Source organism: Neltuma alba, unplaced genomic scaffold (assembly GCF_004799145.2).
Source record: "Neltuma alba isolate B1F8T4 unplaced genomic scaffold, ASM479914v2 tig00013581_pilon, whole genome shotgun sequence".
NCBI lineage: Eukaryota > Viridiplantae > Streptophyta > Magnoliopsida > Fabales > Fabaceae > Neltuma > Neltuma alba.
The window spans coordinates 14,274-28,173 of record NW_021637778.1 but is presented as its reverse complement, the minus strand read 5'-3'; the positions used below and the strand labels follow the sequence as shown (position 1 = coordinate 28,173).

The 13,900-nt window shown below is 34.3% G+C and overlaps 1 protein-coding gene and 1 pseudogene across 1 annotated transcript; both read left to right on the top strand.

Moving 5' to 3' along the window:
* Positions 1–571: 571 nt before the first annotated feature.
* Positions 572–3,254, top strand: LOC114738334 (chloroplastic group IIB intron splicing facilitator CRS2-B, chloroplastic-like; annotated as a pseudogene).
* A 981-nt stretch (positions 3,255–4,235) lies between these two features.
* On the top strand, positions 4,236–13,318 carry LOC114738337 (ATP-dependent DNA helicase Q-like 4A). Its single transcript, XM_028926372.1, is given in 27 exon segments — positions 4,236–4,296; positions 4,680–4,746; positions 4,824–4,982; positions 5,538–5,595; positions 5,925–6,320; positions 6,780–6,950; positions 7,038–7,168; positions 7,549–7,754; positions 7,757–7,917; positions 7,998–8,129; positions 8,421–8,507; positions 8,607–8,734; positions 8,853–8,973; positions 9,056–9,207; positions 9,279–9,414; positions 10,088–10,211; positions 10,288–10,358; positions 10,445–10,513; positions 10,600–10,725; positions 10,831–10,989; positions 11,098–11,178; positions 11,255–11,416; positions 11,528–11,580; positions 11,759–11,891; positions 11,981–12,075; positions 12,260–12,337; positions 12,908–13,318. Coding segments are annotated over 26 exon segments (3,558 nt in total). The 5' UTR covers positions 4,236–4,296; positions 4,680–4,735; the 3' UTR covers positions 13,266–13,318.
* Positions 13,319–13,900: the final 582 nt, after the last annotated feature.

Sequence of the window (13,900 nt, the reverse complement as noted above, 5' to 3'; positions counted from 1 at the left end):
TAACCTGCCTTGCCTGCCCACTAAAATGCATGCTACTTCATCCTTATATCGCATTGCATCACCGTCCTTATTAAAATGTCCAATTCTTCTTTCGTTCTTCTTGAACCAAGTGAATCGTATGTCTCTTCCGTGATTTATAAATAAGATGTTTTATCTTAAAATATAAAACTAATGTCTCTTCTATTTCTCCCTTTCTCAGCTTGCTCCTTCTGTTTTCTCTGAAGCTTAAATAACTTAAGTTTGCAAATGCCTTCTTTGTTTAATGAATCCATTGAGTCCCTGTTCCATTTTATAACCTGAAGACTCTTTGCTAGTATAGCTGAAGAAAAAGTTGAGATTTCATCAAAGCCAGTGGTTAGGAAGCTGCCAATATTTTCGGGATTAAAAAACAGTGCAGTACTTGGAGATTTCTGCCCTATATGCTTCCACAAACTCCATTTGCTCTTATGCATTGCTTAATTTTCTCAATTTGGAATGTCTTAGTGTGGTGTAATTTAGAGGGATCTGAACTATTTGATCGACTTTTTTTTTTTGGGACCATCCATTGTACTTATCATTTTAGGGCAGGTCAATGTTGTATGCAGCATCCGCCCCAAGCTTTTGTGTAACCTATCCTGGCAAACTGCATAGCATTCAGTTGCTACAAGGTGCTCAGTTCCTTCTTCAGTGACGGAAAACAACAATGGAGCTACAGTGGAATATACTCCTTGGCTCATCGTTGGCTTGGGTAACCTTGGAAATAAATACCATGGCACTAGGCACAATGTAATTATTAGCCAATATGTGATGATACTTGTTCCATTGTATTTATTGCATGTGTTGGGTCTTACAGTTTTCCTTCTATTAGGTTGGATTTGAAATGATCGGCAGAATTTCTCAGTAGAAGGGGTTTTGATGAACACAATTCAATCAAAAGCCCTGATTGGAATAGGTGCATTACTTGCTTCCACTTTGTGTATGTGTAGTTTCTTCCCTCTTTTTACCTCCCAATTTGCTGATTCGAATTACTTGCGATCAGTACAGGTTCAATAGGAGAAGTACCAATCTTGTTGGCAAAACCTCAAACGTACATGAATTTTTGTGGGGAATCGGTTTGTTTTCAATCATATAATGTGTTGTATTTTTTATCGTATGAAGAATATTTGACCCGTTGCTTTTTAGGTTAATTTGTGTGCCTGACATAATCTTCTTTGTCTTGTACTTTAAGGTTGGACCACTTGCTGCCTCTTATAAAGTACCCTTGCGCCATATTTTACTAATATGTTTTTCTGTACCTTGCTATGATCAAAATGATGTTTAATAAAATAGTTACAGTTTACAAGTATGCGGTGATTTCAATATAGGTTTATGATGAGATGAGCCTTCCAAATGGTGTTTTAAGGCTCCAACCTAAAGGAGGACATGGCCATCACAATGGGTAATATTAGATTTGCCTAGAACATGTTTTATTACAATTTCTTATCATCTCTAATTTGTCAGAACTAAATACTTCCTCTGCCTTTAATGTAGGTCTCAATTTCCATCTTTTTTTGGGGCAAAGAGTCTCTCCACTTTCTCTTACTCTCCATTTTTATCCATTTTTCATCTCAACCATTAAGATTGAAAGTTTAACGGTTCAGATTTCATATTTTTTAAAATAATTTTATAAAGTATTTTTTATTATTGTTTTGAATTATATTGAGTAAAATTTATTAGTTTTATTTGATTTTATTTATTTATTTTTAAAAATTTAACATTTTATTTATAATTTTATAAATATAAAATCTGAACTGTTAAAATCTCAATCTTATGACTGAGATGAGAAGTGGATGAAAATGGAAGGAAAAGAAAGTGAATACACCACTTGCCCTTTTTTTTGTCCCTAAAGATTTCTAGGTGTAATCAATGCATTTTTCCGAAAGTGCCTCTTATAGGAAATCTAAATTACCTATCCCACCCTTGCTATTTAAACATCCCATGACATTTAATTGAGGCTAAGAATGGAAATAAAAAAATTAATTTTTGCACATCATATAAATTTTAATATTTCCTTGGGTTGTGTGATTTTCAAAATTGGGACTTGCAAATCCCAACTTACCCATCGAAACAGGAATCCCTGAATTTATTGACCTGATGGTCGGGTCAGGTTGTTTGTGAGATAAAGCTTAATCCTTAGCAGCTTCAAACAAACTGCATTGATTAGGGTTCTCATAGTCGACTGAATGCTTGAATATTAGATCAGCATTCATTCAGTGCTGTTATAAATCCTGTTGCTGCCTTAAACTGGTATGCTGATGCAAATCTTGTCATGATACCATTAAATACGCTATTCATAAATCCTTACTAATTACTTGAAGACATTTTAGTGGTGAAGATTTGGTATGTAGTAGTTGTAGAGAAACACAGAAGATACTAAAAGGAGGTTTTATTACTTTCTTTACTTTGTGAGGCTCCTAGGTCTCTGTTTCCCTAGCACACTTACTTTAACCTTACGACACCCAAACTATTAACAGTAAGTTTTTTAGATATCAGTACTTCAGTAGCAATATATTTCTATACTCACCGTAAACTTCCAGAAATCATCCTAGAGAGTTATGTAACTCGTGGTAGATTGTTGCAGAGTTAAGAATGTGATAGGCTTTGCATCGGTAAGTTCCTTATGTTCTACTACTGAAAGATGCTGTATTCACAGCAGGTTCAGCAGTATTGGATTTATCAGGTTATTGCCTTGTAGGAATTGGAAATCCCCCTGGAAACATGGATATGAAAGCTCATCTTCTACAGAAGTTCAGTTCAGTTGAGCGTGAACAGGTGATACCTTCTGGCAGGAATAATTAAATTACATTATGTTTATCTTGGAGATAAGACTTAGACCGTCAAGATTTTATCTGGATAGTGTAGATTTCAGATTTTTAGTTCTTATTATTAGAGTTCTAATGATCATTTTCTTAACTTGGGGGCAATGAAAAGACATTCATTTTGCATCCATTTTGGTTTGACATATGAACAATCTGGATCAAATATGGATAAAAATGAACACCCTTTTTTAATTCATCTTTGTAATAATCTTTGAAATTAAAAGACTAGTTTTCTGCCACTCTTGTTTATTTTACTTTGGTTTTGCTGTTTAACTAACAGATTGATGATGCATTGGACCAAGGAGTTGGAGCCGTAAGAACATTAGTTTCAGTGGGTTTAATCATCATATCAGTAGATTCAATCTGGGACTGAAGTGCAAGTACCACAGTTTAAATTTTCTCAAATATTTTAGTTGAAATAAACTTTTTCTTTAGTCATACATCAGAATAGATAAAGGCATAATTTGTACATTTGCCTGTACCTGTACAGCTATATAATTTGTACACAACATGTATTAAGCATTCACATTCATAACACTTAATTGTAATGGAGATATTTTGTTTTGAACCAATCCAAAGCTGAAGATGAAGAGATTTGTGTGTTTTTTTTGGATAACGTGTGTTCTTTTGAGAATCAAACGTTGACGAGTCAATAGTCTATATTAGACATGATTTATTTGTATTTCCTTTTTTTTCTTTTTATGTTAATTTATTTGTATTTTTTTTACGCTTTATAAAACGTCTCCTACGTGATACCGTATAAAATCACTTGAAATAAGTTAATTCAAATATACACAAAACAATGTGAAATTTTGAAGAGAAAATGGTAGGCTTGGCTCTCAAATATAATTTTTTTTAAAATTTAATTTATAGAATTAAAAAAATACTTAAAGTGGCTCTTTGTAATTAATATGATGAGATTTTATGAACCCCCAAAAGTATCCCTACCATTTAATGTTTTAGAATTTAATTCATTGAAACAAAATCAAATAAGGACATTATGATAGAGAAATATATATGATAGGAGATGATAAAAGAAAATTAGATTTTATATTTAAAATTAATGAGAATTTACAAAATACTACATAAATATGTAAGTGAAACTTTATTTTGATTTATGTGAAACTTGAACATGCTTATAAGCATTTAACAAACGTCAATCCAAATGGGCACTAAACGTTTTAAGTGGACTCTATATTTAAATTAATTGATTTGATCTCCAATGAGAATAAATTAATATTCCTATTAAATTGAACCCAAAAAAAAAAAGTCAATTTTCCATTTTATTTATTTATTTTGACATCAGTCAATTTCCCACTGAGCTTTGGTTCAAGACAGAAAACTCCCGCCAACGCCACGCCCACCTCGTTTTGAAGATCGCGCCTCACTTTCCGTCTCATCTCTCCGCCCATCGCTGCCTATTCTTCACCACGGCAACTCGTAAGCCTCGTCTTCGTAGGTCCACTTCTGTCTCAACCGTTGTTCGTTCTTTGTTCTTAAATTTATCACATTTCTAGGGTTTAATTCACATGCTTGGCTCAAACATGCGTTTTTGATGATTCTGGAAGGTTGCCTTGCTGGTAACTATAGGAATGGCAGTTCGTGGGCTTTATTTTACAGGCATATTCTGTGCCTTATACTACTTAGTTGAGTTCAGCAGGGGAAATTAAAATGGCCCCGAGAATTTTTCAACAAATTTAGTTTTATTTATGGTTATCGTGTTGGTATGTAGGGATACATGGGACGGTGGCCATTATTAGTTATTGATTAAAATGTGTCATTAGGTATCCTTGTTTGAAGCATAATTTTTGATTATAAGGTTTTGTTGTGGCTACTGAGTAGGGAAATGACGGGTGAAACCAGCAAACGTGTTGCACAATGACTACTGAAAAATCAAAATGAGGCAAGGGTAATGGTTCTATATACTTTCCCCTCCTCCTTTTATTAATTTTTGGGTAGTCATTAATTACATTTGAGTGTTCGCAGTCAAACCAATTCAGCCAGTGATGGGCTTCCTAAAGTCAATTGGTTGGATCATGCCAGCGCACACGAGAACTTTTCATGTCAAAACAGTTTTTGGACTTCCAACTTCCTATTCTCCTTGCCAACTCAAAAACCATGCTCAGAAGAAGCTTTGCGTGGGAGGTATGGTTTTATTACAACGATGTCTTCCTCTTTATGTTTTCATTGTTTGTTGCAGTCTCTAGTCCTTCACTGACTCTTTGTTAATGTGAGATATTATGCTGGCTATATAGGTTGTCAAAACGTAGAAGTTTTAATGAAACTATTTTAGACCTTTATAGATGGGGCATAGAAGATTCGGTTATTTGTAACTAGGAAGTTACTGTTAAGGGAAAGCAATGCTCTGTAGTGTAGTGATAGCTGCATATGCATCTGTTTCTGTCTAATAATCCATTTGCTATCTCATATAATCATTACAAATAGTCCAGGTCTATTATTTTCCCTTGGAGACCATGATATATGATGGCTCAAACTGCTTAAATTGAAGTTTCAAAGTATCCATGTTGGATTGATGTGGCAATGTAACCATATTTTTGTGGTTTTTCCTAATATCCATGAATGATCAAAGTACTTTTTTGATGAGTTTTCTGTTTTGTAGTCGTGGCTCTAGGAAGACCATGAGATAGTTGTTAGCAAATCCTTATTAACCTCTTTTTTTTTTTTTTCTCTCTTTTCCAGATTTGTACTCTATCAAAATCAAAACATTCAAAGGTTGCAGAGAGCGCACATTGAGAAGGTAAAAATGCCAATTGGAACATAACTAATTTTACCTTGTTTTAGCATGTTTGCTCTGTGCAGGAGTTTACCCTGCTGTCCTTCAGTGAACATGTTATATTTGGAATTCATTAAAGGTGGTTGATGGCCTTGTTTCCTGCCTAATTTATACAGCAATAACTTGCCTTCTTTATATGATGGTTTTGTGCCTTGGAGTCAAATTACTCAGGCTGAACTTTTCTTTATACTATATTTCCCTCTTAGCTGTTAAATCAATTCTGAATGTTCTTCTTGTACACCCTTATAACTTGTTAGTGGCTTGTGGCAAAAAACAAAAAAAATCTTTGGCAGGCTTGGTGTGCTCTTTCTAGTCTACAGAATTCTTGCAGAAACTATGCCAAACCGGGAAAAACTGCCCAAATCAGTCCTCCAATTCTTGCAGACAAGAGAACAACTACCTGGCAGAGAAGTTCTGAGAATGATAGATGTTCTCAGTTTTATAATTTTAACGTCTCAAGTGAAAACAATGTGAAATCTAATCAATGCTTTCCATCAAGTAATCCTACAGCCGAAGGAGGGGATAGTTTGAGGTGCCTCGATGAAGCCACAACTCCAACAGTCAGTAACCATTGTTCTCGAGTTTTGGATGGTTCAGTGAACAACCGTACAAAGTATACTGCTGAAGTTAACAGGTCAACAAATTGTATGGCTGCCAAAATTGATGAGGATGATGATGATATACTTGGGGTGAGTACTGACAAATTAATCATCTAAAAGAGTTAAATTCATTTGGTTCAACAGCAGGAACATTTTGCTGTGAATACATTGGACTATAATCAAAATAAATCCAACTTCATTAACAATGGGCCTACTTGAGTTTTTATTTTGATTGGTGAAGGGATCTGTAGAAGTTTCTCTAAATCTTATTGTCTATTTTGTCTATTAAATTACTAATTTTCTGAAAAATTTACCTGATCTAAACCATAAGTCTTAAAAGCCAAAGGGAACACAGGTTCCTCACTTTTTTGTGAGGTGTATACTGATGAGTAGCTAATATTTTTATATTTCAATTCTATTGTTTTATCTCTTTATTCCTTGTTTAAGGTGTGGTTATTCAATTGTTTTTAAAATCGGTCACTTAAATTTATTGTAACTTCTTAATTACATGGACATAATATTTTCTCCTGCGTTGTCTCTCTTTTATAGAACATTGATGTTGACCAAATAGTGGAAAACTACCAGTCGACTTGCACTCCTCAACCATCAATAGCCAAGTTTCCGCCTATTACTCCTACTGTTGATGCAAAGAGTTTTGCTAGACAAGGGGAACATGGTTTGCCTCTGGAGTTGTGCTCAGATTGCATTCATGGTTATAAGGTATTTATGATCAAATATATTGTCCTTTCATAAGTTACTGTGGTTGGCTTGTCAGGTTGATATACCAAAGTCTGAAACGGGATACAGGTAGCGCTTTGCCCTGAAGCAGCAAACCATTTGCAGGAATGGAAGGACGATCTGATTGCTATCTCCAATGAACTGCTTGACAATGTTGACAGCCTCAATTCTTCACAGATAGCAAAGCTTCGTCAAGACAGGTTTGGATTTCCCTTGAAATTATTTCCTATTTTCAACATTTGCTTTCTTCATTATTTTACTTACATTTAAGGAAAAAAGTAGAAGCAAAGGACGAAAAAAATGTCACAAATTTACAAACAGGCTGATCTAATTGTAGGTCTCACCTTAATTATTTTGACTGCAGACTTTTTTTTTTTTAAATTACACAAATTTAGGTAAGTTACTGGAAGCTTATTTATTAGTACTATTATTGTACTGTTGTTACATTGTTGTAAACAAAATATATATTTTAGAAAAGGCTGCGGCATACACCTTTAAACTGAATACTGAATTTGAATGGAATAAATTAAAGCATGGGCACTAAATTGCGTTTGCTTAAAAGAAAAATCTCTGTTGCCAGGTCACAGTTAAATAAGCAGATTCAGCAACTTGAAAGATATATTCATTCCTGTAAGCTTGATGTGGAAAGACAAAACTCACATTTTTCGGCATCCACAGCACCTCCAACTTCTTTTCAGTTTGAGAGACCAAATCAAACTGAACTCAGGAGTGGATCAATGAGATATGATAACCAGGCTTATATGAGTAATGAGCCATGTGGAGCTTCATTCCAGTCATTTTCATTCTCTCTGTTGATAAGTATGGCATGTCGTCAGGCCCAATGGAGAGAGAAACATTTATTCCTAAGATTATTGATGTTAATTACATTGAAGGTTCTGGAGACAAACGCTGGAGCGACCAAAATTTTCCTTGGACAAAAAAGCTGGAGGTATTTAATTATTGTCCACTTCTAGTGCTTGTTAACCTTCAGTTCATCATTATTTTAATTTTTCCTTGTCTTCCTTTTAGGCCAACAATAAAAAGGTTTTTGGAAATCATTCATTCCGCCCCAATCAGAGAGAGGTTATTAATGCTACAATGAGCGGATATGATGTTTTTGTCTTAATGCCTACGGGTGGAGGGAAGAGTCTGACCTACCAGGTAATATGCTATCTCCAGAGAATATCTGAGTCAATGGCTTCTTTGACTTCTCATTAGATGTACACTGTACATACTGTTTGAGAAATTCAATTTTAAGTCTCAATCTCAAGGTGTGGGGGAATTGTGAGTTTTATTAATCATGATGTATATTGTATTGTTATATCTTCTCACCAAATAGCTAACCCTACTTAATTTGCAAGGTCAATTTTTCATGCATGACATGAAAAGTACCTTCAAGAATTTCCTGTTTAAGGTCCTAGTGTCTTACAACTTTGGACTGTTGTCTTGCAGCTCCCTGCTCTTATTTGTCCAGGTATAACTTTAGTAATCTCTCCCCTTGTGTCCCTTATTCAAGATCAAATAATGCATCTGTTGCAGGTATTGATATTTTTTTTTTTTCATTGACTTGTTTTCACTTTCACTGTTGTTGTTTTCTGATTGAAATATATTTCATTTCCCTTTTGGTCTTCCATGCAGGCAAATATCCCTGCTACATACTTGAGTTCCAATATGGATTGGTCTGAACAGCAGGAGATCCTGAGAGAAATTAATTCTGATTATTGTAAATACAAGTTTTTATATGTAACACCTGAAAAAGTTGCCAAGTGAGTATTTTTATTTACCAATGGCAGCTCCAACCTTAAAAAAAATGTCTGATACATATAGTTTTCAAGTAAAATCCTTTTCTTTTCATAAACTTCTATTATTTTTTTGATACTGCAGAAGTGATGTTCTTTTGCGGCAATTGGAGAGTTTGCATGTTCGTGAGTTGCTTGCTAGGATTGTAATTGATGAAGCTCATTGTGTGAGCCAATGGGGGCATGATTTTAGACCAGATTATCAGGTTAGAGCTTTTGTTCTTTTAAATTTATCCAATGTCACTTGACATTTCATTATAATTTTAATCATTCTGCCACTTGATCCAGGGCCTTGGTATATTGAAACAAAAGTTTCCAAATACTCCTGTTCTGGCTTTGACAGCTACAGCAACAGCCAGCGTAAAAGAAGATGTTGTTCAAGCTCTTGGTCTTGTCAACTGCATTGTTTTCCGGCAGAGTTTTAATCGCCCAAACTTATGGTATATATGACAATGACCATCTCCTTATTATACCTTGAACCAATGAATTATGATTTATTTTAATATTGCAGGTACTCTGTTGTCCCCAAGACAAGAAAGTGTTTGGAGGACATTGATAAATTCATCAGGGAAAATCACTATGACGAATGTGGCATTATTTATTGTCTTTCACGAATTGACTGTGAAAAAGTTGCTGAAAAATTACAGGTTGGTTGTTTTGTTGGTTTGTGGAATTTAAGATTTTATGTGATGGATTGACAGGATCTTGAAAATGTTTTGATATTGCTAATGCCAAGGCTTAAAGTTTTAGCCCATTCTGATTTTGTTGGTTTGGTTGACCGAAATAGTTTTCCATCCTCTGACTGCCAGATGCTAGTCTTTGTGGGGTATCAGATCATCAAATTCTTTTCAAGCTCCTGGGCAGCACTTTTTCATTTTTCCAAATCTTAAATATGTTACTTTGAACTCAAATTGATTCTGAACTCATGAGATGATTATGCTAGTTTGGACTGTCAGCCCAAATTGTACTATATTTTGGACAATGTAGGGTAAGTGGCAATGAGATAAATTCCTTGTGTGTTCCTGTGCATTTGAGAACATACTTCGAACAATAGGCTCCACACATGTAGATAATTAGTAACACTAAGATCACCTACATTTCTACCAGCTTACCTCTGATATTGCTTGCTTAGTAATTTTTTCATGTTTATATAGGTATCTTGCGATTCTTGCCATGAAATATCACAAGTCTGTGACTTTCCTGTTGGTGAAACTGTATTGCTTTAAGCTTATTGAGACGTTTCTAAGTGAAAAATAAATTAAGAGATTAACATCTCATTTTTAGTTTGCAAATTGATTATATAGTTACTTCGTTGTTCAGGAATGTGGACATAAAACTGCATTTTATCATGGAAGCATGGATCCTGCTCAACGAGCATTTGTTCAAAAGCAATGGAGCAAAGATGAAATCAATATAATGTGTGCTACTGTGGCATTTGGAATGGGTACTTTTTCTTCTCTGCCAGTGTATATTACATTTTTTGTATTGAGTGGAATCATATATTAAAGTTGATCTTTCAGGAATTAACAAACCTGATGTTCGCTTTGTAATTCATCACTCTCTCCCAAAATCTATTGAAGGATACCACCAGGTCTCATTTAAATTCAAATTGCCGTTGCTGATATTTGTCTAGTTTATTGTGTTGCCTCATTTCTATGGCTATCATTTTGCTTTCAGGAGTGTGGACGAGCTGGTAGAGATGGTCAACGTTCATCCTGCATATTATATTATAGCTATAGTGACTATGTCTGTATCAATTGTAGAAGTAAATACTGTTTCATCTTTTTTCTTTCTTTTGCATATGTTTAGTGGTTTCTTGTGTATGTACACAGATACGAGTTAAGCACATGATAACTCAAGGAGCAATAGAGCAAAGCCCAATGACATCTGGATATACTCGATCTAATTTGACAAATTCAAGGATGCTAGAGACTAACACTGGAAACCTTCTGCGGATGGTACCTCTTAAGAAACTGATTTTGCAGTTACCTGTCAGCAATCACCATATGGTTGCTATATCATTGTTGTTTTGACATCTAAATTTGCGGGTTGAACTGTTCCAGGTAAGCTATTGTGAAAATGATGGTGATTGTAGACGACTTCTGCAGCTTGCTCATTTCGGGGAGAGGTTTGATCCTGCAAACTGTAAGAAAACATGTGATAACTGTCTGAAGATCAAGAGTTTTATTGAGAAGGATGTCACAGAGATCGCAAAGCAATTGGTTTGAAAGCAATTTAAATATTCTTATCCCACGTGTTTATGAAATTCTATCTATAATTGTTTGATTCTTTGACGTCAGTTTCATTGCTTTTGAATTTCATCTGTGTAGGTTGAGCTAGTTAAGATAACGGGGCAGAATTTTTCATCATCTCATATCTTAGAAGTGTACCGTGGTTCCTTAAACCAGTTTGTATGTCACTATGCATTTGCTTGCTGTCTATGCCCATTGATTGCCTTTAATCATATAGTTTTAACGTCAAAATTAGGTCAAGAAACACCGGCATGAAACAGTACGGCTTCATGGTGCTGGGAAGCATCTAGCTAAGGGAGAGGCTTCCCGTGTGTTGCATCATCTTGTTATTCAAGATTTTCTTGCGGAGGATGTAAAGAAAAGTGATATTTATGGATCAATCTCATCAATATTAAAGGTATTAAAGCTTACTTTGATATGCTATCTCTGTGCTTCAATGAGTTATATAGGTTATTATTCTCCATTTTTAGTTTTCGATTCTGTGTCTAACGCATAGTTAGTCTTTCAGGTCAATGAGTCCAAGGCCCGTAATCTATTTGGTGGCCAGAAAATTATATTAAGGTTTTACATACTGCTTCTTCTCAAATTTGTGAATTTAGATGCTAGTTATTTGGTGATTTAGCCGTCTTTCAAGCATTCTATTTTTCCCTAGTTACATTTATTATACGTGCAACTTTGTTTTATATTTTTTCCCTTCAGTTTATATTGCCCACTCGTTGGCATTCATAACTTTTTGCAGAGTTCCTTCCTCGGAAAAAGCATCAAAGCTGGGAACTCCAGGAATAACACCAGCTAAAGGCTCTCTGACATCTGGGAAGGCGAATTTTCCACAAAATGATCCTCCTGCCTCACCTCAAACTGAAGTGGACTTGGTATACCCTAGATACTTTCTTTTTTTCCTGTTTTTGTTGATAAAATTTTGGAGTGCCCAGAGTTTTTTATAACATCAGTCTACTTTCAGAATCTTTCCGCTAAGTTGTTCACTGCTCTGCGGCTGCTGCGGACAACTATTGTCAAAGAAGCTGGAGAGGGTGTCATGGCCTACCACATTTTTGGGTGAGTTCGCAGACGGTTCTGCTCTCCCTCTTTTATATGATTTTTCTGTAATTCTGTCTAGGATCGATTTTCTAACATGGTTATTGACTACGAACAATGCAATTGGAAAATTTTCAACCTGAATGGTAATTTTTTTCCTGCTTTGGTAAAATTCTGCTGAGCTAATGTTTCTCTTATGATATAGAAATGCGACGCTGCAGCAGATAAGCAAGAGAATACCGAGAACAAAGGAAGAGCTCCTTGAGATCAATGGCATTAGCAAGTAAGTTTACTTCAAGCATAGCTAAATGAGTTTCAAAGTGAGGCGCATTGAAGTTACACTTGCAATTTTCCAGTAATACACTGATGCAGTCATGCGTTTAAAAGGGGTGGTACAAATGAGTAGGACTTACGTACAGGGTCCGCTTCTCTCTCATTTTTTTTTTCTCTTTCTCTGACTGCATTATATTCCTTTCAAAATTTCTCCTTTGGTAATACTTACAAGGCACTCCTAGCATGTTTTGAAATTAAGAAAAATTTTAAACTATATTAACTCTATTTTAAAATTTAGTAATGTTCCATCTTTACTCCTATTTAATATATACACTTCCCAAAAAAGAAATAAAAATAACACCCAATACAATAATAAATGAAAGGTAAAATTATACCTTGATTTGAAAAATTTAATGGTGAGTTATAAATAGGACTAGAAAACACTCTCTCAACCTTACAAATAAGAATAGAGGAGTACTAAACTTGGTCTAGTATTAATGATTTGAGTAATGTACTATGCGTTTTTAGCTTAAACGTCCATGCCAATATGGTTCAAATTTAATTGCCATTTGGATTTCAGGGCCAAGGTAAGCAAGTATGGAGATCGGTTACTCGAAACCATTGAAAATACCATAAGGGAATATCACAAGTCGGACAAAAGCAACAGCTGGAGCAACGAGAGTAATGATTCTGCTAAAAGGAGACGAGACCAAAACGTAAAAGGGGATGATGATGAGTGCACTAGAAGTAATGGTCGTTCAAAGAAAAGGACGGTAAAGAGAAAGAATACAAATGCTGTGGTTTATGATTCTGCAGAAGAAGATTATTTTAAAGATTGCCTAGATGAAGATCTAGATTTTGACAATATAGAAAATACTGCATTGGATATAAATCGTAGGAATTCTGAAGGAAGAGTCCTTCCTCAATGGACATCCTGAGAGGGTGTATGTTGATCATTAATTTTAATTTTATCTTTTTTTCTTTTGTTGCACATGCCTTCTAAGGTCATGTCAATGTGTTTAGGAAGCACAAATCAATCTGAATTAATTTAGTATTTATTAATTAATTGATATTATAAACTTAATAGGGAAAATTGTAAAAAAAAAAAAAGGCTTTTGAAATAGAAAAATTACAAATAGGGATTTATTATAACATTAGCAAATGGCAACAATTTTTATGAATGGATCCTTGTATGTAATTTTTCAATTTCAAAAGTCTGTTTTTTGTGATTTTTTCTATTTAATATGTATTTGTTTAATTAAACCGCAATAAGTAAATTTTAAAATGTTAATAATATTTTTTTCAATTAATAAAGTTTATTAGGGCCTGATATGTCTTTTAAGCTTAATAAGTCTTTGCTCACTAATAAGGGATTTACAGTAATTTGAATTCATGAATCACAATTTATAGATTGAGCCACTAGTTTTTGTTGGCAAAGTTTTAAGAGAGAATTACAATGATTTTTTAAATAAAAAAAATAAGAGTTAAAGTATGCTTTTGGTCTTTTAATTTTATACAAAATTTTATTTTGGTCCTTAACTTTAAAAAGTAAAATTTTAATCTTCTAATACTA